Consider the following 26,951-nt stretch of genomic DNA (forward strand, 5'->3'; position numbering starts at 1 on the left):
GCCCTAGTGTGTATAGTATGTATAGTCCCTCTGTTTAGTTTTTCTGCATATTTCGTCTTTCAATCTGAAGTTTTAGTGTGTGTTTTTTTGTGTTTATCTTGTACATTACTGTCATGATGTTGGGTATCAGGTTCTAACGTAGCGTATACGTTCCCATGTTTTGCCAAATATTAAATTTAAAAAAAACACACGACTGAGAAATCTGGTGAATGCTATGGAAAGCTGCAATATATTGTCGTCTATGTAACTCAATCAATAAAACTTATTGCAAAATTAAAGGGAAAATCTTGCAGCAGTTTGTTTCGATGATCAGCAACTTGAATAACGAACGCGAACGCATCAATAACTCTGTATAACACACGCACACACACAAAAAAACAGGACAAGACGCTGCAGAACAATTTTGATCAACAGGCTGTGCACTTTTCTTGGAAGCTATTCAACCAGCCTATCTGGCTTGTACGATTCCGGTGAAGTTAGTCAGTATAGGCGCCTTAAAGCAGAAAAGAAAGCGAGAAAGGCTAGTCGGACACAAAGTGGTTTATGGATGTGATGGGACTTCGGGAGAAAAAGGAATCATGCTGGTAATGTATCCGCTTGTTTTCCTTCTTCACCGGCGGCTGGGATGAGGTCATGTTGGCGCGGTGTGGGGCGCATGCCGTTGGACGGCCGCCGCCATGGCAACGCAGTGAAGACGATCGATAGGCGCGGCCATGTTGAGCCGTGGTCTGAGCCGGAGCCCTCCTCCGGCCGGCGCTCATTGGACCGTCGCCGCGATGCGGGGAGCGCGGCTGAGCCAAATCCCATTGGACTAAGAGTCGGCGCGGGGAGGACCACTGCGGCGCACACAAAGTAACAAACGAGCTGGCGATACGGGACGCACCGTGACTAATCCATTGAGGGCCTCGCCACACGGCTGGGAAACGGCCCCCCTTTTCCGCTCGGCCCTTTTTTGCAGCGCCCTATACTGGCGCCGAGAACAAAGGAAGCTAGTGGAACCCGGCCGGCGAAAGCGTGCGTCCCTCGTAATTTCCGTGCCGGTTCTCGTAACACGGCGCCAAAAGCGCATTGTGCGCCCAGTCCTCCGCTGCCTTGCCCAGCAGTCAATCATCCCGCCGGCACATCGAATGTGACACAGTCCTTGGAGGAGCAGCGCCGCGAACAAAGAGCAGGTTGTGCGCCTGCAGGCCGACGTCGCATCGAGCTCAGCGTCGCGCCCGGTCCGTACTGTTGGTTCGGCGGGTCCTGTTCCGACGAAGCAAGTAGCCGCCATACCACGGCGCACATGCGGAACCAGCTGTCTCGAGGGCACCCGAGAGAGCGGGCTGGTCTTGGGTGCCTTTCGTGGTCCTCCTCGACGTGATTGACAGGACCCGCAGGCTGCTTCGGAGGCTCGTTTTGTGCACGCTCAATCACTTAAATGGGCCCAGTCGTTTTTCGCTCAAACGCGACGCTCTTCGTGCGAGCTCGCAACACTCGCCCAAAAATGCCGCAGTTTAGCAAACAAACCCTCTGATCGTATCGCAGCCGCGCTTTCTTGCCTCAGAATCGCGTCATTTTTCTTTGCCCCGACGACGTGGCTTCGCAGAGTTTGTTCGCAAAACGACGTAGATTAAACAAGCGCACACGGCTCTCATTGTGTCATGAGGGTTTTCCATATTCATTCTCCCTTCGTGAGCCGTTTAAGATACGCATCTGAACGACTGTGGCGGCTTTCGTATATGGGCCGGCCTTCGCGCGATTTCAAAGCTACCGGGCTCGCACGGTGGCAAACGCTTCTAGCTTCAGTGCAGTTGAAGAACGAAGGCAGCTGCGCGATAGCAGCTATCACTCACGAATACTCGTTGCAAGACGAAACAGTTTGACTCCGACAATAGTATTTAAGCGCTGAAGGTTGCTGCATGCCTCGGCAATAAATTAACACAGCGAAGGAAACGTGAGAATGCAGTCAGTGATTGGACGGAGTGTATACATTATCTGAACAGAGCCACAGGTCCCAGAAATTCTCTGTCGTTTCCAATTGTTCGTGTACTTTCATTTTACTGTTTTATATAGCAACAAACGTGCATTTTGTTGTGAACAATGCAGCCCGGTTGCGTGACTACTCTATATTCTTCACTGTCGCAGCACATGAGAAAGAAATGCCGCTATATGAAAAACAATGTTGCAGAATTATTTCTCAGTGGCTCACAATGAGAACTGGTGGTCAAGGTGGCTTCGATCAGCACTATTCTCGTTATTGTGTCGTGTTTACAGAATTTCAAACATTTGATGGCATTTAACAGACGTGGAGCGTTAACGATGAGTAGAATAAGGTTGATCAAATAAATGGCTATCTTGAAAGGCACGTACAGGACACAACTGCATATCACTGATTATCTGCCTGTGTTCCGAAATTGTTTTTTTTTTTGTTGCTGTGCACAGGCTTTCTTTCGAAAGCCACATTCCTTCATCGTTTAGTAAATCCCACCAGACTTGGTGGATGGCGATGCACAGGGTATGACGCAGATTTTCTTGGGAATGTTGCTTGACGTGCAAACACGATCGTGAGTTGTCTCACCCATACAGAATTGACCACTATCATGGAACGCGCATAAGGATAGAATCGATGTGAATGAAAGTTTTCATTCATGTTGATCCTATCCGCATACGCGTTCTATGTTAATGGCCAATTCTGCATGCACGGTACACTCAATGAAAAATTTCATGACTTTTGTAATAGAATTAAGGGCTACAGTGCATTATTTACTGGTGTTGTGGTCTGTTCAGAGAGCGCTTTCAGAGCGTATACGTTGCAGGAACTCAGTGAAGCGTATACGCTTCACTGAGTTACAATTATATTTGCGAACGTTCAAACTTTTTGCAGCTAAGCATTGTTCGACCGTTAATTTACGGTTGCTGCTTAGCGCATGCTAACTCCGGATTTAAAACAACAAAAAAAATGTTGTTGCAAACGTGTATACCGAATAAGCCCTGGACGCTGCACCTGACCACGAAAAACGTCATTTCGAAAAGAAGCTTTCATTATTTTAGGGGGTCATTGAGTGAATAATTCTTCAGGAAGAGATGACTATATATGCATGTATAATACTTTGAGAAGCGTGGAAAATACAGGCTTTATTTGTTTTGTTTCTCCCATACACTTCATTTGTATGGACGTAACGACACATGTGTAATTCCTTTAATGTTCGCAAATCACCTTTCTGAAGTCAACGAATTTCGTGCCCGGGCGAATGAACACCAAATTTCCTGTGTATCTGATTGTATACGCTTGCTGCGTGCTCTCCGTATAGCGTTTTCTTTCACTTTATTTGTTATTTCTTTTCATTTTGGTAAAAAATTATTTCCAGAGAACGCAAAAAGAAAAATAAATGTCCACTCTTCTCAAGTTTTAATGTTACAAATTTTATAATGTTATCGGTTCCGCTAATCTTCTCTCGTCATTTCGGCTTTGTACTGATGATGAGTGTTGGAGCCTTTCAGTGTGGAAATCCAAGTTAGTTCATTCTGCTACATTTACTTTGGCCAGCTAATGCTTGATTGGTACAGCAACAACGAAAAAAAACTGAATTCATCCCGCACGGTTTTATGCAAAGTGCATTGAACCGTTAGAATCCACGAATGTACAATGTGTACCACGCTGTGTCAAGCTGAATATTTATAGCCTGTGAAGTAAAGTAGCATGCATACACTCCACGCTCTTGTTCGCGATTGCATGTTCGCCATTTATCGAAGTTACGAGAAACAAAGTCCGAGCGTATACTTTAAGGAATCGTTTTCTTTGTTAGACACAATATTACGGTCAACTAACAGACAAACGTGTAATGTTTAGCTCTAAAGTGTGGATGACGTACGGGCCGACTGCAACACGTAATCTGGGAATGTGGTGTGTGCAATGTCCAGGATTGATTTATGTCTCTCGTGATTTTGGCATGTATACGAAATATATACAAGGTGCCCCAGCTATCTTTATAGCCTGAACTTTAAAATTTGCCGACACACGTAATGATGACGCGACTAAAAGCCAGTCCGTATACCGTTGCCTGAAGTGAGTCAGACCATTTTTTGTGTCCTGATGAATTGTTTATTTAGGCCTCTTTGAACTAACTTTTAAAGGAAAGGAGATGGATGAAAAATTTCAACGAAAAAGCTGTAGATCAATAAAAATTTCTTCTTTCCAAACGTTTGATGCCAAACTTGGGTTTTCATTGTTCTCCTGAGGCGGCTATTATATCTCTTGACGAAAGAATAAAAGTGAGCATGGTACATTATGTGTAGCAGTTGGTGGGAACCTTTCTTGCTCGGCCACGAAAAGGCTCGAGTGGCCACTCTTTGATTTCTCTATGATCAATGTCTGTCGAGCGACGAAAGCTATAGCTTATCTGTGCAGCGAAACACGGTGGTCTAAACGGAGTGACGTCAGAGCCCGCGGCAGAAACATAAAGCAGGCCGGAAATTATCTAGGTGGCATTGGAATGGTATGCGCTTCCCTCACACCAGTTCATAACAGCGATAAGCAGTTACAACGGTTATCACTTTTGTGGCCGATTGCAAGACGTGTTCGTCGCAAAGCCACTAACTACCACGGCCATGTCGAGACAGCACAATCGCGCAAACAATATAGTCATTCGTTCGCGGAACGTTATAGGAGCACACGAATCATCGTGCGCACTGGCACGCGAGTGGTCTCACTTGGCTTTTTTTTTTTATTTCGTGGGCATTTGTAGTTAGCAGAAAAACATTAAAGGTACCAAATGTCAAGCTCGATACTCTCTAATCAGACATTTTTCAAACCGATGAGTAACTTTCTCATTGGAATTTCTGGCCCGTTTTCGTTGCTTGAAAAGTTAGTTAACAAAAGTGGCCTAATTAAGCAACTAATCAGAACACAAAAAATAGTCTGACTCAATCTATATCCACAGCCCACCACATGAATTGGATCGCGTCGTCATTGCGTGTGTCAGCATATTTTTAACCTCTGGCTAAAGATAACTGGGGCAGCCTGTATAGCGCGTTCTTTATAGCAGTAAACGAAGATGACTCGACTGCTGACCGCTTTCGAAAGAAGACTATATAGACATAGTAAATCACATAAATGTAACATTACTACGCTCAGATGGTCAGAACTCTGTGAGGCAGGCAATATATATACATGGGGAAGAAGAAGAAATAGCCCATTGTGGCACAGCATGCTTTCGGGATTAAGTACTTAAAATATTATTTAGTGTATACAATAGTCGAATAAGGTTAAGAAAATAACCACTTGCGTCTTCATTGCAATATAAAATTGCAATTACACTCGTATTGCGCGCGTAAGTTATGTGCCTGGTTTTCGGGCGCCACAGGTATACGTATGCATCATTTATAACGTGAGATAAGATGAAGCAGCCGGCTGGCTTCTGTGTAGAAGCGACAGCGAGAGAATTTCTATGACGCAGAAATGTACAATGTGGTACCATTAATAAACGTCTGTCCGACACAAAGTGGAAGCAAATGCTCGCCCAGACAGGCACAAAAGAAAAAGAGCTCGTACATAAAACGTTGTGTACATGGTTTGCATCGCGGCCATTTTGTCTGACAGCGTTATATTATGCACACGGTGGCTCTATCGCGTGGCCGCATCCGCAAAGAGCGTGTCTGCTAAGCCTCGGCTTCTGTGGCCGTATACCATGGGCGAAGCAGACCGATGCGGCCGCCTCCGAGCCCATGATTAGCGGACACACCTTCGGTGAAAACCGCGCGCATCTTCGCTCGGGGCGACGGAATGCCGAGGTTTTTCCTCGGCTGCTGCGGGACTGCCGCAACTGGGCCAGGCGGCACGGGCCTTGACGCAGCGGCGTGGAGGAGTGCATTAGCCACGTCTCTTACTCCGCGACGGCCGCATGTGCACCGAGGGGGCATCCATCACACCGTTCCTCCCCCGGGCTCCGCATGGCATGCTCGCCAGCGCGCATCTCGCGAGCACAACTAACCTCGCTTTCGCTGCTTGCGCCGCCGAATTAAAGAAGGTACGCTGCCGTATCCGACACCGGCTGCAGATGATCAACGCATCTTATGACGTGTGCGCTCCAGAGCGTTTCGAATGCTCTGTCGCGTTTGATGCGTGTTTCGACGGAAAATAGTTGAGCATCGTGAATATATGGCATTCACGACGCACTGTCGCTCAGCTGAAGATCGTGGGCATCAGAATGTGAAAAAGGAAGTTTCAGAAGCCATATACAGCCGTGGAAGCCGTTCTGGTGTGTTCTGCGCCCTCTGGAAATTTTGCTGTGCGCATATTTTAGCAAGGGGCGAACGGCTCTGTGTACGCTGACCACTGCGGGGGTCATGAGTGGTGTGGTCTCTTATATGGGATGTAATTCATAGAACTTGGTTGCCTGCTTACCATATGGCATGGACGCACGCGCGAAACCTGTAATAATCGGCCACCACGCAAGAAGTTGCCGGAAGCGGCGACACATCAGCGGTTGCAGTGCTTGAACGCGCCTTGCAGACGCTGTGGCGAGAAGATGAGCAACGTATCCCACTTTTAATTAGCACAGCCCGGGGGCCTGCCCCACCCAGCGTTCCCGTCGGAACGCGGAGAGAGTATATAGCCGGCGGAATGTCGGTATACCGTGGGACGGTGCCATATAGCGCTGGAGCAGCGCATGAATTAAAGATGAGTCCGCCCCTAGGGCCACGTCGCCGCCCGATGGGCCCATGGTCCAGTCTCTGGTGTAGTTGCTTATTCGCAAGCCGGCTTTTTGCCCGCGGCGAACCAGCCTGCATGCATCGCCCTCTGATGCGCGCGGTCAGACTGGGCGAAAGCGCGTCGCCACGCAGTCTAGTGGAAGCCGCCAATTTAGACTTTCCGGTTTGAGTTCACGCACTGCTACCGGTTAGCGGATGGCTGATGTTGAAATTATTTTGCAAGTGTCAAAAGAACGATCGAACGAACGAACGAACGAACGAACGAACGAACGAACGAACGAACGAACGAACGAACGAACGATAGATAGATAGATAGATAGATAGATAGATAGATAGATAGATAGATAGATAGATAGATAGATAGATAGATAGATAGATAGATAGATAGATAGATAGATAGATAGATAGATAGATAGATAGATAGATAGATAGATAGATAGATAGATAGATAGATAGATAGATAGATAGATATGAAAGTTTGGCCGCAGCGTGACCTCCTTAAAAAACATAGGCACTGGCAACCATTACTTCATATATCGTCGCCCCACCGCCCAGACAAGGTCAGTATTTGTGATTGAACTACACGATCAAACTGAACTAACCTCCACGCTATGCGTGTTGTTCGTTTTCCTCCAGACACTACATCGGGAGGAAAAACAGTGCTAAAGCTTGGGTTGGCCTCCTCAAGAATGGTGAAAAAAGTTTAAGAAGTAATAAAAAATATGTATATGCTTCTGTGACACTATTTATTGCACGCCTTCTTTCTTTCTCATTTGTTTTACGTGTTTGGCAGCTTGGAACGGTTCATTTGTTGAAAATATCAAAGCAGTTCCGACGATCAGGGCAATCAAGCCGATGCGATTTGAAAATAAAGAGCCAATGAAGAAAAATAACTGTTCTTCGAGCACAAGCAATAACAACAAAAACGTGTTTTCGTCATCGACGCAGAAATCAGTCATTTACTCATGTATTGTTTTTCTACTGGCGTTGCCAAGCCTGAAGACAAAATATTACGAAGAACTTCAAACATCCACTCCATTCTTAATGTGGTCATGGTTTGTTTAACGGGATCAGCCTTGGTTACTTCACCATACTGCAAATCACAGCTTAAAAATACGTGCAACGTCGGTTGACAAATAAGCCTGAGTCGTTAAAGCTCAAGCGAGATAAATTAAGTGGCGCATATAGCTCATCTGTTGCAGAGTAAACTGAAACGTTGGCCACTGCAACTTCTCTATTTCAGCTCAGCTGGAATTCAGCAGAGCAGCGTTGTTTTATGAATTGTATGGGCCAGCGTTAGGACGAATACACGAACGAGAAAAGGCACGACAAGTCTTTTCTCGTTCATGTATTCGTCCTAACGCTGCCCCATTCTATTCTTTATGAGCCCTGACCAACTAGCCCTCCTTTGTGTTATTCAGCGTTGTTAGACTTCCTTCTTTGTGAAATTCGGTGCTCCTGGGCCCTTGCAAACTTGCGCCCTTCATCTACGAGAGAGGACGCACCAGCGAAATGCCCCCACAGCCCGGAATGGCGACGCCATTATGCGGCGCGCCCAACGAAGCCCGGGAGGGAGGATGGGGAGCGCGGTGGAGGTTCCGCATCCGTTGCCATGGGGACCGCGACCGCAGCCCCGGTCTCCGGCTTCCCCAGATCTCCCGGCGGCTCTCCAGCTTGGTTCAAGATGGCCGACACCGCAAGACAAAAGGCGATTGCGTGCGCCTAAAGCCGCCGCTCGCCTTGGCGGCGGTGGGCGCTGGCGTCGGCCCGCCGCGAGAGCGCCGGAGTCTCTCTCAGCGGAACCGCTTCAGCTGGTCTCAGTTGCACTTGACAGGTGCAGTGCATCTCTTTCTTTCTCCGAGGATGAGAGCTATACTTACAGCGGGTACGCATAGTTAAATGTTGTCACTTTTCAGATAAGAGATGCTTTAAACCATGTCATCAAGCGTACATCTTCTTACCGTCGTTACCTCGTGGTAATCGTGGCTTTTCGATATTTATGTTAAAAATAAGAACGTTGGAATGAAGAGTATCTCCAGGACTTTTATGGAAATATGGGATACATGCTCGAGGTTACTCTTGCAGTCACTTGCTTTAATGCTGCATTGTTTTGATTATTTGCAATATGGGTGCTTACATGCTTCGTATAGAAGCTAATGCGACACACGTGTGTACCATGCGAGTGTAAGATTTACACATTAGATGCAGCTTCGTGTTCATATTATCACGATTAGTTATTAGTTACTTCCTAAATAATGCTCAAAAACTCCTAGATCATTCTACATACGGTAGCATATACCGTTTGTTTTGATTCTGTCAACCACCATGCATCTATTCCCCTTTTCTTCTGTTTCCTTGATCTTCTGTTGCACACAATTATTGTGACCCTCTCTGGCACTAAAATACTCCGGTTTATCAGGCTCATTGTGTGTCATATAGTCGCAGCTCGAATGTATAATTCTTTCTTGTTTGAGAAAGTCTACAGTGAGTCGAACACATCGTGCCACACCCAGCACTGCAACAATCTTGATTTTGGTTGAAGCTACACGCGAACAGAACAGAATCGAAACTCGTGGGTCACGTTTTCTTTCCCAGTTTTTCAGAACGCATAATTCGTTCACAAAGGCCCAGGGTGAAAAACTTTGGTCAATTTTACGACGCCATTCTTGCCTGTTACGGGATTAAATTCGATGAATATACAGATAGATATCAGCCAGCAAAAAAAAATAATAATAAACTCCCAATCTTCATTACGCGAGCTGTATGATGCACAAAGCACAGGGTACAATTATTGTGGTGAAGCAGACAGCGTGGTCGCGTCCGTCTGTGTCAGAGGCGCCACAATAAGTGATCCACATCAGGATGTGCCCGCAACGAAAATGCATTTCTCACTCACAGGGTGTGCTACGAAGCTGTATAGAACAAATATTCGACTATTTTTCCAACAAACATTTGAGTTTGCTTATAGCAGCTTAGTCAGACCCCAGTTGAGATATGTGCATTAGGCCAGGAAGTACCTTTCAGGAGTCACTGTACTGTATAGGGTGCTGTTATCGCTTAAAGTATGCAGAAAACGCTTGATGATAGCTCCTAAGTTTTTCTGTATTTAGTGTCAAACAGCGCAAAAAAGGACAAGGCGAAGAAACACCAACAAGCACTGACAACAGAAATTCATTTTCCAAAGATAGAGGATAAAGACAAAAAAAAAGCGACAAGTGCATGAACGAACATACTGCAAGTTACTATACGCAATAGGGTATATATTATGCAACAACATCACTTGGGCCGGTCATGCGCCAGGGAGACTGGCTACTGAGCAAGATGGAAAACTGGGCTAGTTGGTGAGCATTCATCGTGGTTAACAGCGCGAAACACCCGGACAGGAGCGATAGAAGGACACGGTACAGCGCTGTACCGTGTCCTTCTATCGCTCCTGTCCGGGTGTTTCGCGCTGTTAACCACGAAGACTGGCTACTTTCTCCGTCAAGGCAATGGACGAGACGCTCAACTCAGCCTCAACGACATTGAGCAAGAAGTGAGGGGAACAATAAGCCTGCTCTACTCTCACTAATGCCTTCTCAATATTTTTCTTCTGTTCGTATGCCTGCAAAGACCGCGTATTGTTGCACATGCATTCACGACACCGAAAACCCAGCCCTCTGCGATACAGTATTGTGCCTATGCAGTATAAGCAAGCCATGATGGAAACTTATTTGTATTTTCGCCAAAAAAAGTGTTGTTTATATCAGTTAACACTGCGGATCCTTTGTGTTTGCCGTCTTGCGACTCCAAATGATCGCTGTGTATACGCGCCGCGCACTGTTTTGCGGACGCGGTGCTTGTCTGAGGACGCCCTCGCCGCAACAGTGACACGGGAAACCCGCGTCGGGTGGGCAAAGCGGAGCCCGCGCAGCACTATAGTGTACAAAGGGGGCCGCTCGACCACATGTGCGTAACCCGATCGGCGCAGCTCGCGTCAGCTGCGCCGAACATCGCGCAACCCGTCAGCGACAGAACGCGCGTGGCTGCCGTCCTCCCCCGCTGAAGCGGCAATGGCGGCGGCTCCAATTTGGCCGGCAGGAAGCAATTAACAGGGTCCAAACAGCCGAGAATGAGCGCCGCCGCGCACGGAAACGGCTACTCTGGGCGCAAAGTGGAGGTTCCTTAAGCGCTCATGCGCGGATCGCGAAGGACGCGCATGGCCATGCGTAGCCTAATGCCACGCGCCTCGGCGTCTTTCTGCCCGAGCTCCGCTAGCCATGAGATCATTTTCTTGGCGGCTCGGACGCATCGCCGCTTGCGCGCCCAGCCGAACGAGCGCCCCTGCAACTCGCCACGAACCGCGACAAAACAGGCATGCATGCCCAGAACAGTGCGCCCATCTTGCGGGAAGCAAGCGCACGCACAAACAAGCAGCATGTTTAGATTGGGTTGGTGCGGGGAAAGAATGATAGAGAAGTATACCATTGCAGTCTCTTCTCCAACACTATTCCCGTGCTCGCTAGAGAGTAAAGCTCACAAGCGTCTTCCGTATTACCTTATCGTTCAAAGCAATTGGGCACCGTCACGGTTTGCAAAAGGTATCCAACAGCATTTCACCAAGAAAAGTAATAATAATAATAATATAATAATAATAATAATAATAATAACAATAAAGTCGCACTTGTGTATACAGTGAACGAAGCACGTGCACACTCTGTCATTCGGAAAGCCCCTTGCGCACAAGCAAGGCTAGCCTCTTGTGAAAACGCTTTGCAGCACAAAGCCCAAGCAGGGCGGCCAGTGTCAGCAGGGAGAAACAAAACGCGGCGATTCGAAGGGAGCCCTTGTAATGAGGGGGGCAGCGGCATTTGTTCTGACGACTGGCCCCATCTCGGTATTCTCGGCCGCCTCACACAGCCCCTTCTTGAGTAGCATAGCTTACAAACAATAAAATGGAATGCAAAGAAAGTACGGCCAGAGGAGAGACAAGAACAATCGTCCGCACTCTTCGAGCCGGCAGCCAGCAATTTCGACTGCCAGCTCGAAGAGTCAGCTACTGGTTTGAAAGTATTTGAGAAAGCGTTTTAGAAAACGTACGACTCCGCACAGCTTATGACTGCAGCGCTTGGATGCACCTGTGCCTCGTTAAGCTCCTCTGAGTTTATAAGGTATACGTCATAAGCAACACAGAGGTGCAAATTGAGGCATTAGTGATATCGTTCGTATATATATATATATATATATATATATATATATAAATATATATATATATATATAAATATATATATATATATATATATATATATATATATATATATATATATATATATATATATATATATATATATATATATATATATATATATATATATATATATATATATATATATATATATACGCTACGAAAAACTGAGCACTGCCATATATCAATCCTGACGAAGTGTCACGAAGCAGCCGTTCTTTTGTCAACGTTTCTAGTCAGTGATGCAGCATTTCACTGCTGCGGCATATCACACACAAAGCATGGCGAAGGCAGGTGCTGCTTAACGCTCTAAGCGTTTACCTCTGCGAGTAATGTGGCACCATGAGACAAAACGAACAGCGACGCAGATGCCGTTTCCGCGTAGACTGTTTTCCATCGCGTTCGGGATGTGTCGAATGCGCGTTCACACGGCGGCGGAAGAGCGCCAGGCGCATTTCCGGCGCGTCGCGATCTCGGCCGCCGGGTCCGAATCGCGCCGACGACGCTTCCTGTTGTGTCTCGGGCTCCGAAGCGCGCCATTCTCTCACGCTCGTGGGACGGCGCAGCGCGACCATTTCGCGCTCCTCTGCACAGGGTGGCCCTCGTGGCGGATCTAATTGGCGCGCTCTTTTTTGGTGCGCTCATCCGCGCCTGGCGCTGGGACGCCGCGGCACCCTTTGGAGCTCGCCGGCGTGTTCCCGAAGGCTCGACAGCAACAGCGGAAGGACACTGCGCGCCCTTTGCAATGTGCGACTTGTTTACCTGGCGAAACGCGGCCGATGTGTGAAAGCCGATCGGCATATGGCGGCCTTGACCGGAAGCGTCCCACACACATCAGTGCCGCAGAAGCGACGAAGGGTGGACTGCATGAACACCTTATCGCGTATACACAGCGAGGCACGCTTCGCTTCAAGCGTCGCTGCGGGAAATGGGCCGTCTATATGTGACACAAAACGCTCTCTCTCCAGTCAGAACCGGGGCGAACAAAGTGGCTCGTTGATGGCGATGCGAACTCGTTGCTGCGAACATCCTCCGGAGTAGCTGACAGCGCAAACTGTCTCTCGATCGCGTCGCCTCTGAAAGGCCGAGGGAGGGCGCTCCCTGCCTGCGAGCCTCGACCGTGCAAAATCTTTTGTGCTGTTGCGCCGTCTCTTTTCCGTCGCGCATTGCCAGGTCAAATTATAGATAGTCTCTGTGCTTCATGCATGGCCCCGTAAGAAACGCTGTCAATCAGGTTCTCTCAATGAAGTTGGCCAGTCGCATACGCGGGTGAACACCGTCATTATGGGCCCGCTGTTTGGCAACGCTGCGCAAATAACTACTAAACAAAGATTGCGCGCGATGGTGTTCCGCGCGGCGCTTCCCGCGATGAATTGCCTGCCTGCCTGACGCGCGGGAAACTGCCGAAGGGCAATAACGCGAATGCATCGCCGTGTTTGCGAGTCCAACGGACAGAGCCCAACGCGTGGCAGAGTGGAGGCAATTTTGAATTAAGCGTGCTAGGTATCTACTAATTTTGGGGACCAACTTCATTCATGGCGTTCAACTCGAGTCAGATGGTTTTACGTTCGCCGCAGACACATTTAGATAACGCCTTAACGTTTGATGACAGGTTGATTTCAGTGCATGAATGGTCTTCGGTTGCTCAAAATAAAGCGCGGAACAAATTCAAAACAGTATTCTCATATGTGTACTGGACACAAGAAAGAAGGGAGGACACTAGCGTCATCTACGGTCTGGTGATGAAGGTGAAGAAGGGACCAATCCAAACCTTATTTTAAGCATTCTGAAGTGAGTTTGCCGTTGACTGTTTTACTGTTGCTTTGTGTAAACGTAGCCAAGAGCAAATATATTTATCTTTCGCTGCGGTGTTAGCACAGCGACGACTGCAGCTCCCAGTGCATGGCCTTTCTTTTGAGGTCGCTGAGCATTTACGAGCACTTCGTCAGTTCAGTCGGTCCCTTTACGGCGTCTTCCATGAAGGGGCAAAGGACGTTAATTCTTGCGGCTTGCTCTTTCTCCTTGTCCACTATGGCGTATATATATATATATATATATATATATATATATATATATATATATATATATATATATATATATATATATATATATATATATATATATATATATATATATATATATATATATATATATATATATATATATATATATATATATATATATAGGCGTCACCGACACACCGATCGGCTGAGCTCACTTAAGAGGCTTTCGTCTAGCTCATGTTGTGTTATAAAGTGCTTTGAAGTCACCAAACGCGATTCTGCGTACAGAACATAAGCCTGTCAGTGGTTGTTAATTGTAGCTCGTGGCGTTAAGGTTTTCAATATCTTGGGTGATAAAGATTGGTTTCAACCCCATGGTGCAGTGTTTTCGACTCCACGGTTACACGTGTCAATAATTGTTTATTCCTTAAGTGGTCGCGCTGGAATAGAAAATTTTAGGTTCGAATATTATACGATCATATGTTCGCAGCGTTGAACAACAATAGACGTTTTATAATGAATACAGTTTGGCTTGCCGCTATATAAAAATAGTGCAGGAACACGAGAGTGGCGAGTCACAGACGAAGAATACACAAGGACTGTCTCATGTTCTTGTATACCATTTTTAATCATGAACCCGCACCAACTTGCCAAACTATTGGTGTTGCTGCTATACTGCCACGTACTCCAGGTTATGCGAACGGGATCTCTTAGAACTTGGAATTCGGTTGACAATGTAAACCAGCACAGGAAGAAAGACAGCAATTGTCACCAACTTCTTGACTCAAAATAGTGACAACTTTGTCCCCGATGGAGATATAGAAACTCACCGGATCCCCTGTGTATTCGCTTAAGTGAAGACGAAAACCATCTTCATCGTATTTTCATGCACAGTCGACCTTCTTATCCTGCCCAGCCACCCTTTTGAAAGCTTTCCGCGCCTAGCGTCATTTTACTTTGCCACCGCGAGCGTAAAAATTGCAAGCTTTTCTCACCTCACCTAATTTTGCATTGCTTCCATGATCAGCCCACCTTTGACCATTTGATGACGTCATCATATGGGGTGATGGTGACGTCACATACTTTGGCAATCTGTGAAGTTGTGATTACTTCATAGGACTGATTCATCCCGTGATCATGTTTTGCATCGCTCGTGTTGACGCCGACGCCGCGGAACAATGGTCTACGGCCAATTTTCGTGTTTCATTATAGGAATCCAAGACGTTCTCCTTCATAAGTCCTGTAGGAATCCAAATTTACAAGTGCAATCGCCTTCGACGTGTCAGTAAATATACATAAACTGCCGCTCTGTGTATACAAGATGTTGTTCGCTCGAGCAAGAGCCTATATACTGATGGCGTGTATACTTGTGGATACAAGGATATATTCTAGTAATTACTATATACAGTAAATGTGACTAGGAAAAGGGTTTCTTTAAATACAAAACAACTGAATTGAGTAACTCCCAAATTGCTGCAGAGTAAGTAGTATCAACAATGATCGGTGGGTTTATACGAGGCTATACTGAACCGTACATGTACTAAAAGCATATAGACCTTTTTCCTGTTTACAAACAGAGGTCTTGGACGGCTTCCAGAATTGTTCGCCGGCGTATAGGCTCATTGGCGGGGACCAAAAGCGTTAGCGAGTAGTCCGCTCATTTTTCAACAGTTTTCTCTGTATATATGTATGGGAAACTATTTGAAATACACTTTCTTTTAAGCTACACACCATACTACAAGAGTTAGTCCTTAATTCTAAGCGCCTTTTTTTTTTAATCTGAAAGCAGAAAGAGTTTTTTCTTTAGTCCAGGACCACTTAAAAAACAAGCTTTCCGCTTCGTTGTTAGTGATAATTGAAGTGACCGGAAGTTTCTTGGGAAACGACACGGGCTGCTGCTATTTCTATGTTGCAACCAACCGAAAAGGCGAATATGTATTTCGGGGTAGGGACACCTAATTTTTGGTGTATGCCTTAATATACGGCTAAAATAGAACATTCTCCGAAACGAACCACATCTGTTCTGAACGATACTTCAATATAAAGAAGCAGCATTTTAATTGTATGTTTGAAAATACACGTATATATATGCGTATACGCTATAGTCCATACATATCCATAGCCGCGCGTCAAATTCAAGAAGGTTAACGCCGCGGTGTCGAGATGAAAGTTATACCGTGCACATGCGCGAATGACACTTCAAGCTAAATTGGCCCAACCTATATTAACAGTCGAGCCATATGCCACCATAAGCCATATCGAATATTACACAGAAGGACTTGTATCAGGAGCCATGGAGAAGACGAGGGTTGCTCAATAAGCACCACGGCCGTGCGCCCCACCGCACTTAAAGCGGAAATTTAAACATCGGCCAGGTGGCTGGAATAAAGTGCGCCAATAGAGAGAGCGCCTTCATGTTTTCCGTGCGCCGGCCCCATATACCAACAACACTTTTGCACGCTTGCTGCGAGGTGAACTGAGGGACAAGCTCCGCTGATCTTTTTGGTCCACAAGGCTTTAAAAGAAGTTGTTTGACGTAGAACCCCGTGCTGACGCCGTAAGATGCCGTGCATCGGGGATAGGAGGGGAGGTCGTCCATGTGTACGCCACTTCGTCAAACAGTGATTAGGAATTGACGCGTGCGCACAAAGACTGCCGAGAGGGACACGATCCCTCTTGAGGACCTAAGTGTTTGCGGTCGGGAGATTTGTCCCGAAGCTCGGAAAAGCTGAGGCGGAGGTGTGCCCACGGCGCAACCACACCCTGCATACGGTTCGAACAGAAAAATGTAGGCTCCTTTTTTTTGGCGAAATTACACCTCTCGAAACAGCTAGTGCGCCGAACGAGGCAGCAGTTCGAACCGCCAGAACCGCAAACGGCACTCGTACATACGACTGGCCCACACAGTCAAGGCGATGGACGATGGTCTAACGGTGGATAATTTTGGGGTAGAAGAGTGCCTAATGACCGGGGCATTCATCAGCAAGGGGAGGGCAACACCATCACCGGCGGCCGCTGCCCTCAGGGGGAGTGCGCCGGTTCTGCAGACCGTCGGGCCGGCGTGTTGTGCGAACAAACACCATTCTGCACCGTGGCCGAAAGCAGCGACACCGGGTTGCCACACGTCGGTATCTGCGGCTTTCTCTTAAAAACGGTACATGTTTCGCGCGCTTCACTGCTGCGAGCCACATTTGCTCAGAGCTATATCGAATAGGCATTCGAGCATTGCGCACTTGCACTTTTAAGCCTCTTTTTGTTGCTGAGCTCACTGGCATGTCAATACACGGAACTGCCTGCCGGGCAACGGACGTATTCAGGGAATGCTGTTTCAGCTGGTCGAAAGCCATTCCTCGGCAACCTAACACAGCAGCTACTCTTATCCTGCTATATATCCGTACCATCAAACAGGTTGTATTCTAAATGCGGGCCGGTGCAACTACGAAGTACATATGCACGTCCGCAAGGAAGTATGCGATGGCGCATGGAACGATGAACTTCTCTAAGCTCTTTATTTGCCACATTATTTCGCTCACTGGGCTCTGCGTACTTTGAGGGCATTTCCCGCACCCTTGAGCACGCGCGACCGCGGACGAGTGCTTGGAGCGTTTACATGCCGTACGGGGGTGTGCTTGGTGAACTTGCGGAGTTTATCTGCTCGCGGCAGCGCAATGCCCAGAGGAGGTGCCGACAGTGCGGCCGCAAAGGTATAGGCAACCGCGGCTCCTTTTGCCTCGTCGAGCCGACCGTGGAATGCTGTGGCGGCAGACCAGGCGCGAGTCCAGTTGGGAGCGGCCGCACCTGCAATTAAAACGGACGGAGAAGCCGGGTGGGGCTGACGCGTGGGGCGGGGGCGGACTGGGGTCAGGCTGGCGCGTGGCCGCCGCCAGCAGGCGCCGCGGCTTCTTAACCGATCTGTTGGCCACAGAGCGGGTCGGTGAAGGCCTTCCCCGTAGCCATGAGTTCGCCGTTCAGAGAACTCTGCAAGGAGAGCCTGCGCCGCCGTCGAAGAGGAGGAGGAAAAACACGGTGGAACAGAACTGACCTCAAGAGTGTATACGACATTTTTCAACATGAGCCGTTCAAGTCCATTGAAGACGTGCGTGCGCCTTTTGCACTGTGTTCGCTATATACCAGCACCTGGAAAAGGGGTACTTATTATATCTGGTTAAACCTGCCGTTATTGTACAGCATCGTCAAGAGTATTATCACTGTTATGATCGATGCATACACGCTCCACTAAGTGCCCATGGGTGTTCCACGCTTGAGCACATTCGTTTAAAATGAATATTTTGTTCCACGGGTCTTGAAAACTTAAGGTGCACAATTTGCGCTTAATAGCATCAGTGTAACATCCAACTGAAAGGAGAAAAGCAACGATTCCCAAAAAACCACAAATATCTAGCCTCATGGAGCGAAGCAACGTGTGCTGCTCCTCGTATATATTACGCACTCCGGAGAGACATCTTGGTGGTTGAAGCTTTTTCTGTTGCGGTCGCGAGTTCCGGGGACAGGATGCGCCCAAATGGCTTCCGCTCAAGGGTGCGCGTGCACGCAAGCATTCGCGGTGGTCTGTGCACGCAGCAGCTCGCCGCCTGGCGGCAAACAACCTCTCGACGGCGACCCGAGCGCCGTCGTCGGCTCTGCGGTCGCGGCGCACTAGAAACACCTCCGCGAGGTGCGCGCGCACCTTTTCTGGCGGTGCGCATTAGACGGGCCAGCGTAGCGTGACCAAGCAGTGAGCCGGTGTACTTCCTCATGGCTGTTTTACACCGACACGGACGGCTTGGCAGCTACGAGCGCCGGCCTGTGTACACAAGCGCACTTGCTCGGCGACGGAGCACGCTCCCGCCAGGCGATTGCCGTCATCGGGCACCTGATGACTGTGTTGGTGCGCGCGCCCGCCGTCCAGGAGCGCGATAGCGATCGCGTCCGATTGAGAGGCTGCTCTCGTACGGAAGCGCGATTGCTACAGTTCGATGACTGTGGTCCTTGCGGCCTCTTCGACGCGTCCAGCCGTTCACCCCGGCATGGATCACCGGAATCCACGCTGCATCCGGCCTCGCGTTTCAAACGTCCTAGACACGCTGCGTCGGATTTCTGAGCTGCGCCGAACAGCTGTTTGCTAATTGGCCGTTTGGCCAAGGGCGAGCCCCTGATGCCGCGTTAGGCCGACACCCTCGGCTGCGCACAGCGCGCCACCGCCGACCACGGCCGCTCATGCAGCTTGATTCGACCTCGAGTGACGATACGAATCATTTCCGAACCATGGTCTTCAAATGAGGAGCAATTAACGCACAGTTCCATGGCATCTTGATGAATGCATCGAGATGTCACGTTCCTCATGAGACGTTGATTATTGTCGCTTCTACCAAAGCACCAATGATGCAGTACACTATCTGAAACTTGTGCCGCACTATCGAGGCTGTCCTCAAACACTCCGCGGGTGTCTTAAAGACATGTGTGAACGTTTGCATAACGATCGAGACAACAAAATACGCAATTCAAGAGCTTTGACGGAGTTAATTATGGTACAATGGAACCAAATTAGGCCAGAATTACGAGAAAATTAAGAGAGAGAAAGATTTATTCAAGATAGATTGAGGACCTTTTTCATATGGAATCAAGTGGATAATACATGATAGCAGGGGCAAAAAAATACATGAAGAATTTAGGAAAAGAGGGGAGGTTATTCAAATTGAATATGTCTGCCCAGCGCAGCAGGAGAGCAAAACTGCACAGTAAAGCTCATATTTTTGGAATATTTTGCAATGTCTTCAACGAAGTCTTTATGAAAACTGAACTCCCTCCAGGAGGCATGTGTACACGGTGACAATAACAAATAAGGAGAATGTGCCCTGGGAGGTGTGTCCATCCTCCCACATTGTACATGCTACATAACGTCGGCTCACCAGTCATATATATGGTGGTGCGGTAACAAAATTATACGAGTTCAGAATGTTGCCGGTTTTTCAAGCTGTAGTCTAAAGAAGCAAACAAAGATAAACAGAAAAGGACTTAACATTTTTTTTCGTCTCTAAAGGTCACTTGCGCGCACAATGGCGCTGTATTTATTACGCTTCGATAACGTTTTTTTTTTTTTTTTTTTAGGCGAAGCTAAGTTCGGGTATGCTTTGTTCGGCATGGCATATTTCGGCATGATATGGTGATATATAGTTGTTTATCCGTCGAGTCCGCCTTCTCCCACCTCTTCTGGCGATTGAGAGGAACAAAGGCCATTCGTGACCTTCGTACACCGATAGCAAGCGAGAGCAAGCGACCTGGCGGTGTTCGCGTCGCACACCTCCACTTTCATCGCTCGGAATGAGGCGCGCAACAAGAGCGGGATGCGGATAAGATAGCTGGACCTCGCGAAAATACTTGACCGCAATGTTGACAACTGCATATCTGCGGTTCAGGGAAACACTGTCTGTTTACTCGGTCATGGTGCACTCGAAAGTCGAGCAGCTTGTGAGGTGGATACCTATATATACAATATAGAAACGCTTTCGATCTGCACAGGGGGCAGACGTGCTGCGGCAGTGCAGCTCGTAATTCGTTAGTTTGAAAAAGCGCCAGATCGATGGTTCGCTCCATATTGTAACTTTGTTCGTTCCCACAACACACCTGCGCAAAATTATCTATATTTAATCATTCGAGTGAGTTACGCAGGCACACCACACCGTATGACATTTTTGTATGAAGACAACTTTTTCGTAACAGTTTTTTTATTATTTCTAAGAATGCAAAATCAGTTGCTAATGCATGTTCACTTTTCTGGCGTGAGGTCTTAAACAGAAAGAGTAAGAGAGAAACAACCCAGTTAGAGAGAGAGAAATAGAGAAGAAAGGCAGGGAGGTTAACCAAGCTTGGCTCGGTTGGCTACCCTACACTTGGTATGGTGGTGCGGTAACAAAATTATACGAGTTCCCTGAACCGCAGATATGCAGTTGTCAACATTGCGGTCAAGTATTTTCGCGAAGTCCAGCTATCTTATCAGCATCCCGCTCGTGTTGCGCGCCTCATTGCGAGCGATGAAAGTGGTAAAGGGGGAATAATAGAAAGGAAATAGATATAAAAGAATAGGAGTAAGAAAGAGAAGGATGAATAGCAAGCTCGAGGCTACACAGCACGGTCTCATGTTGTTTTTTCACAAGCGTTCGTGAAGTCCGGCGGTCCTCAAGAAGCACAAGCGGGCTCTCGTGGCTTTGCGCGAAACGGTCGGCCAAGGTCCCAGGAACTTCTTTTCTGTAAGTGGTCGTGGATCCAGCTGACAGAGCTTGGCTTCCATAATACGTCGTTCAGACTGGTATATGCTGAGCAGTGGCATAGAATGAGCTCAAGCATCTCCTCGCAGGCGCAAATGTTGCATGCCGAACTGCTCGCCATTCCAATTAAGGAGACCAGAATAAGCGTTCGTAAATTCCGCACCTAACCTCATGCGACACAGCAAAGTTTCATCGCGTCGTGGGAGCCCGGATGGCAAACGAAGTTGCAAGTTTGGGTCGATCGAATACAAGGGCGCGTTGAAGAAACCCGGCGTGTAGGATAGTTATACGGCGAGCAAGTGATTGTAGCCGCCTTGCAGCGTCCGTTCTCAAGAGCGGTATGGGCGTACGCAGCTCCTGGTCATGAGCGGAAGCTTGATAAATCCTCATAAATTATATGACAAGCAGTGCGCGGAAGTTACAGCAGCACATGCAATGTATTCTAGGATCAACCATAAATATTACATTAAACAAAGCTGGAAGTAAGCAGAGTAAGCAGGACTTGCGACCCTCATATAGACAATGAGGGAGACATTCATGGACACGTGATTATGAGACATACATTCTGTTATGCATCGTGAAATATTTTGACGGTAACAGGTTGTGTCGCCAACACTTCGCAAAGGTAGACATCAGCAGTCGTTGAGCGCGGAACTCACAAGGACAGCGGCATAGTTCGTCCCGCTGTTTTTAATATTTTACGTAAGTCATGTACTAACATTCAATGAGACATTGTTGACACAAAAGGTTTCGGACTCCTGCATTAGTTAGCACGCGTGAAGCACGACGCGAAATACGGAGCGGATGCCGCACACGCACTTAAATGGCCGTCCCGTTACATTAAACATGGATACAGAGGACCAAAAAGGCAGAAGAAGGGAGACCTGCCTTTCCTCTGCCTTTTTATTTTTTTTTATATTAGATAGCACATTGTAGGATTAGCTCGGACTGAAGCTAACTTACAGGTGTAGTCTAAAGGAAGAAAAACCCATACCGTGGCGTCTGCAAAGAACAATATCTCACTCTTTGCTTGATTGCGAGAATTCAACAAGGGGCTGTACACTGAGAAGCCATACGACAAGATTTCGTCATTTGTGCATTTCGTCATATCATGATTACGACACACAATAGTTGCATGCACAAGTGCAATGTTCAAGCACGGCTCTGCGGCAACACGCGTGACCATTCGAGACAGCCTTCATCCCCACACACTGCAGATACGAACAGTGGTAAGAAGAAAGAGAGGGAGGAAAAGTAAGCAAAGATACGCGGCTTCCACTGACCTTTCCACGCTCCTTATCGAAATCGCAGCAGTCCACGTAGCCATTGTGGCAGGGGCTGAACACAAGCTGCAGGTTGGTGCCTGTGGCGACGAAAGCCTGAAAGAGAGAGAGACAAGCACGGGTGTGAACCGAAACCGCTCTCCCGGCATCAGGGATGGGGGCTGGGGTGGGCAGACAGCACTTTTCTGCCGATAAGTCACGCCAAATGGCTTTGCAAAAGAGAATGCCGAAATGGGCACCAGCGGGGCGAAAGAGGACGCGTCCCGCAGAGTGGACCAGTGCCGCCAAATGTTTGCAACAACAGCGAGCCTTTTGAGCAGAGGCACGCTCGGCGGAGCCCCAGGCGAGAGACTGTCGGGGAGGGGTGCCGAAGACGAGCCGTGGGTGCCCCTGCTAGAAGGGGCAGGTTTTTGTTTGGCCATTGCCGGCGACAAATTGGCCCGTGCGCGCGACGGCGGTCAAAGGCGACGCCGACACATGTCACCCCGCGGGAGCCGCCGACGCACGAGCCGGGGAAGAAGCCGCTGCCGGCGAGCACTCTCGAGAAAGAGTCCACCGCCGAGCGAGACCTAAAAGCCCCTTCCCCGCCTTCTGCTGCTTAAAAATGCCAACCAAAGCTGGGGTGCCAAGACGAAGAGCAGACTTTTGGCCAGCCAAAAAGAAGCCTTTTTAAAAACTGCAGGACAATACTGCAGTCATCTAACTTCTTTTTGCCGAATGTGGAAGGCGAAGTTTGCCAACTTCAGAAGCGTGTTTTTGCCAACGCGTCATATATGACCAGATCTACAGAAGGCCAGGATATTTACACTGCTGTATGAACATTCTGTACGATATAATAACCGCTGTAGCATGTATGACATAAGCGTTGCTGTCCCTCCAGTTCAGCATTGAACCTGACTTTACTATGCAGGCTTCTGAGCTGCAGAAGCGTATCCACTTTCCGCTGCCCAAAATGGATATGGGCTCACTTAAACTGCTTGTGGAAATTCATGGAAACATTTATAATGGCTTGTGGCATCGTTAACAAGATTAAAGTTTGTGTTTCATTATCGGGCGCGCTAATGCATGCAGCGCAGTGTGGTCAACGGCACCCATGGAGCTTATGTGTGTCTTCGTCCCCGCATGCCTACGCGCCCGGTTTCGTCGTCTCGTCTCGAGGTGTGTGTAGAATGGCCGCGAGTGGCATCCTGCCTGCATGGTTTGCACCCTGCACTCGGGACCTTAGGGGCCTGGCCCCGCACTGTTACTATGGAGAGCAGTTGCCTCCGCTCGATGCGCGAAGGCTGTGTAGATAACCAACCATATACGCCATCGCTCTCATAAGTGGGCTCGTATATATATATATATATATAGACGTTTCCGCAGCCCCGCTACTAATGTCGATCGAGTCACTAATTGCGATTTTGGGACCCTTCAGGGACACGGCTTCTGCTCCGAGTCGGTCCTCACATACATGTGAGGACCGACTCGGACAACCCCGCGTGGTGTGCCCTTTAATGAGGGGGCGACGCCAAAGTTCCTTGTTCTTCACTGAGAACTCTCCTCTTACCCGTGGGCTCAAGCACATAGAGCCACGGAAAGGAGAAACGTGCGTAAGATCCGCGGAGTAGCGACATTTTCTCTACGCTTCTACATCGTCTCTGTAAACAAAAGCTTGCGTCAGGTTGACTGCGATGTATCAGTGTTACGCAACGTGTCTTTATTACAAAACCAAGGTGTATACGTGACGGCACCTTCAATTCACTTATTTCGACACGCCATATTGCAAATGTGCAGGATCACAGTTGTCAACTGCCAGCCAGCTCCTATATATGTATGGTGCAGCGGAAGTATATGTGCTGTTAAAAGACAGAAAGAGTTCCTGTTATTCTTTCTAGGCCAGACTTCCCACAACTCTTCTTGAAGATACACGTTGACTCTCTTTTGGGGATCACTGTATACTCTTTTCGAATAGTCGTCGGAGGTGCGCCTCTCCTAAAGAGAGTTAACGTCATTATTTAAAGATAGTTAATACTATGTGTGACAGGTCAGGGCTCACCAGAAAAAAAAAGTATGTTTTTGTCCCCCCCCCCTCCCCCCCAATGAGTGAAGCGATGCAGTTTTTGCACTGAGCAGTGCTCACTGAATCTCAGCTGCATTGAACGCGAAGAATACATTGTATTTGGGATACTTCTGGGGCCTATGCTTTCATGCCTTTCGCGACGCTCTTCCAGTATCTAAACCGATTTCAAGCGCCACCATCCATAAAGTTGTGTTACTTGATATGTACACGAGCATACAATCCATGCGTACGCCAAAAGTGTGTTGTTATGCGTTAGCCCGTGTAAACAATAAGTGACTGGGAAATAACCAGGACAGATTGTAAGTGCGCGTCCAAGGAAACACGCAGGAGACAAACGCACGACGAGTGCTCATCCTGTTTTCATGTCAGCTGTGCCTGCTATGCTCCAAACCCCAAAAGGACTGCCATCATGGAGAAATACCTGTAGAAACCCACTTTATTTTTGAAGCCTATTTGGCGATTCACCTAATGCAAGATTCGCTATGCGCTCGTCTACCATTTCAATAAATCCAATTCCTTCCTGCTTCAGATTCATTCCAAAGCTTCGCTGAAGAATTGGGACAAAGCACTTGGCTGAAAAGCTGATTGCACTCGTTTGTCACTCCATTCCTATGCTATAAAAGGGCGCTCGTTTAGAGCGTGCACATCGTGAAATGTTAAATTGCGCCTCTACGAGGCATGCACGACTACATAGACAGCAACAGCGTCGGTCACTCGTGACTATGAACGGGAACCAATCTTTCAAGGATGGCTATGCACGTGACTCGAGGATTGTCCTTTCGTCCGCATAGGGGCTGCGCTAATGAGTCCATTAGTGTGATTGCGCAATCACGCTGCGTGAAGCTCTGATACGAAACGAATACGCGATGCTTTTTCGTCTGTGTGCCCTCATCACTCCGCGCCAACGTGGTGGAGACAGCCGCTCTTGGCCCGTTCTGAGCTCGTGACCGTGCCATTGTGACGGCAAGACGCTTTTGGTCCCACAAACAGGCGTGACTAATGGCCCGCGGAGACACACGCCTCGGCACCCGCATAAACTACGGCGCGGGAAAAAGGCTGCACCGTGTGCTACGCGGAAAATAGCAGCGCGCGCTCAGAGCAAACTTGTGACGCACTGGATTGGCCGAAACGTCTCGAATAGCAGCGGACGTATTAATGGCGGCACTAGATCGAGGAGGGCGCGCGATTTAATCGCTCCATTTCTTCGGGAACGCTTGCCGACCGGGAGTGAAAACAGCGCCGTGGTTCGCGCCACGCGAGGAAGAGAGCAAAAGTGAGCGTCGAGGCGGTGGAAGAAGCGCCTCGGGCGAAAGTCTAATTGCGTCGGCGCAGCATTTGCAAACCGAGGAGTTCGGACGCATCTCAAAGTCCGTCGGCTGATTGCCGACCCGGTAATGGCGGCCGGGTCCCCAAACCTGTGTCCGCGGGGTGAACTTGCGAAGAGAAAGATGGTGCATATGGGCCCCCACTACAGGCAGCCGTGCGAGACGGCAGCAGCCCGATCGGAATGCGATTAGCGACGCTCGAGGCTTCAGACCAGCTCTGTACGATTGCCAGCCGATGGTGTAATTGGGAAGACGTGTCCCCCTGCGCGGCCGACCAGTGTAAATGACCGCACGCAGCATGCTAATCGTTACCCGGGCCTACCTGCGCGATTGCGCTTCTAAACATGTTGCGCGACAAACATGGCCGGCAAGCGTTCCTCTGGCGAGCTGAATGCGTGCGCGTTACATATGCCGCTTTTTTCTTGGCTGATTTCAAAATCCCCAGGATGCTTATTGACGGCAGCGCGCGAATGTGCCTGTACAGTGCAAGTGTATACGCATTGCCGATCTACGCGCACACTTGACGGTGAGTCGCATCAGCATATCATTGCATTTGCAGAAGTGTGCCAGCAACGGCGAAAACACCAAACGGAGAGCGAGAGCCGAAGGTAAACTATAGCTGTTGTGGTCTTTTGTGCTTCATTCAATAATCATACCAACGTTTCGGAAGTCTTGCGCAATAAGATGTGGTGTAACATTCCCGCCAGCTTACAATGGCCGGACGTTCTTATCCACATTTATGGTTCCTCGATGTGCATCACCTTCCCCTTCGAATAAACTCGACGAAGCTCCCAAATTTGCAGCACTTTATTTCTGTGCTACTCACTCAGTGAAAACATATCGGTGTACACGTGTATCGACACTCGCACATTTCCAAAGCACTGCAGATATCAAGTACCATATAAACAGCCAAGCATCGGTGTGCGCATGCAGAATTTTCGTGAAAGTAAACATTCGACAAAAGTCTGTCTGGTTGGGTATGAAACTCGGAGATGATCTTGACTCCAACCAAAAGTTTTGAAGAAAGCCGACGTTTCGGAACCGACTTGGTTCCTTCCTCAGGGGTGACTGCGGAGGCTACGTAGCAGCGTCGTCT

The 26,951-nt window shown here is 48.3% G+C and overlaps 1 protein-coding gene across 1 annotated transcript in view; it reads right to left on the reverse strand.

Annotated features, from left to right (window-relative positions):
- LOC119176540 (protein big brother) overlaps positions 1 to 26,951 on the reverse strand; it is a 59,148-nt gene that overhangs the window by 21,912 nt on the left and 10,285 nt on the right. Inside the window, exon 3 of the mRNA XM_037427883.2 lies at positions 22,469 to 22,564. Coding sequence (XP_037283780.1) covers positions 22,469 to 22,564 — 96 coding nt within the window. The remainder of the gene's footprint in view (positions 1 to 22,468; positions 22,565 to 26,951) is intronic.

Source organism: Rhipicephalus microplus, chromosome X (assembly GCF_043290135.1).
Source record: "Rhipicephalus microplus isolate Deutch F79 chromosome X, USDA_Rmic, whole genome shotgun sequence".
Taxonomy (NCBI): Eukaryota; Metazoa; Arthropoda; class Arachnida; order Ixodida; family Ixodidae; genus Rhipicephalus; species Rhipicephalus microplus.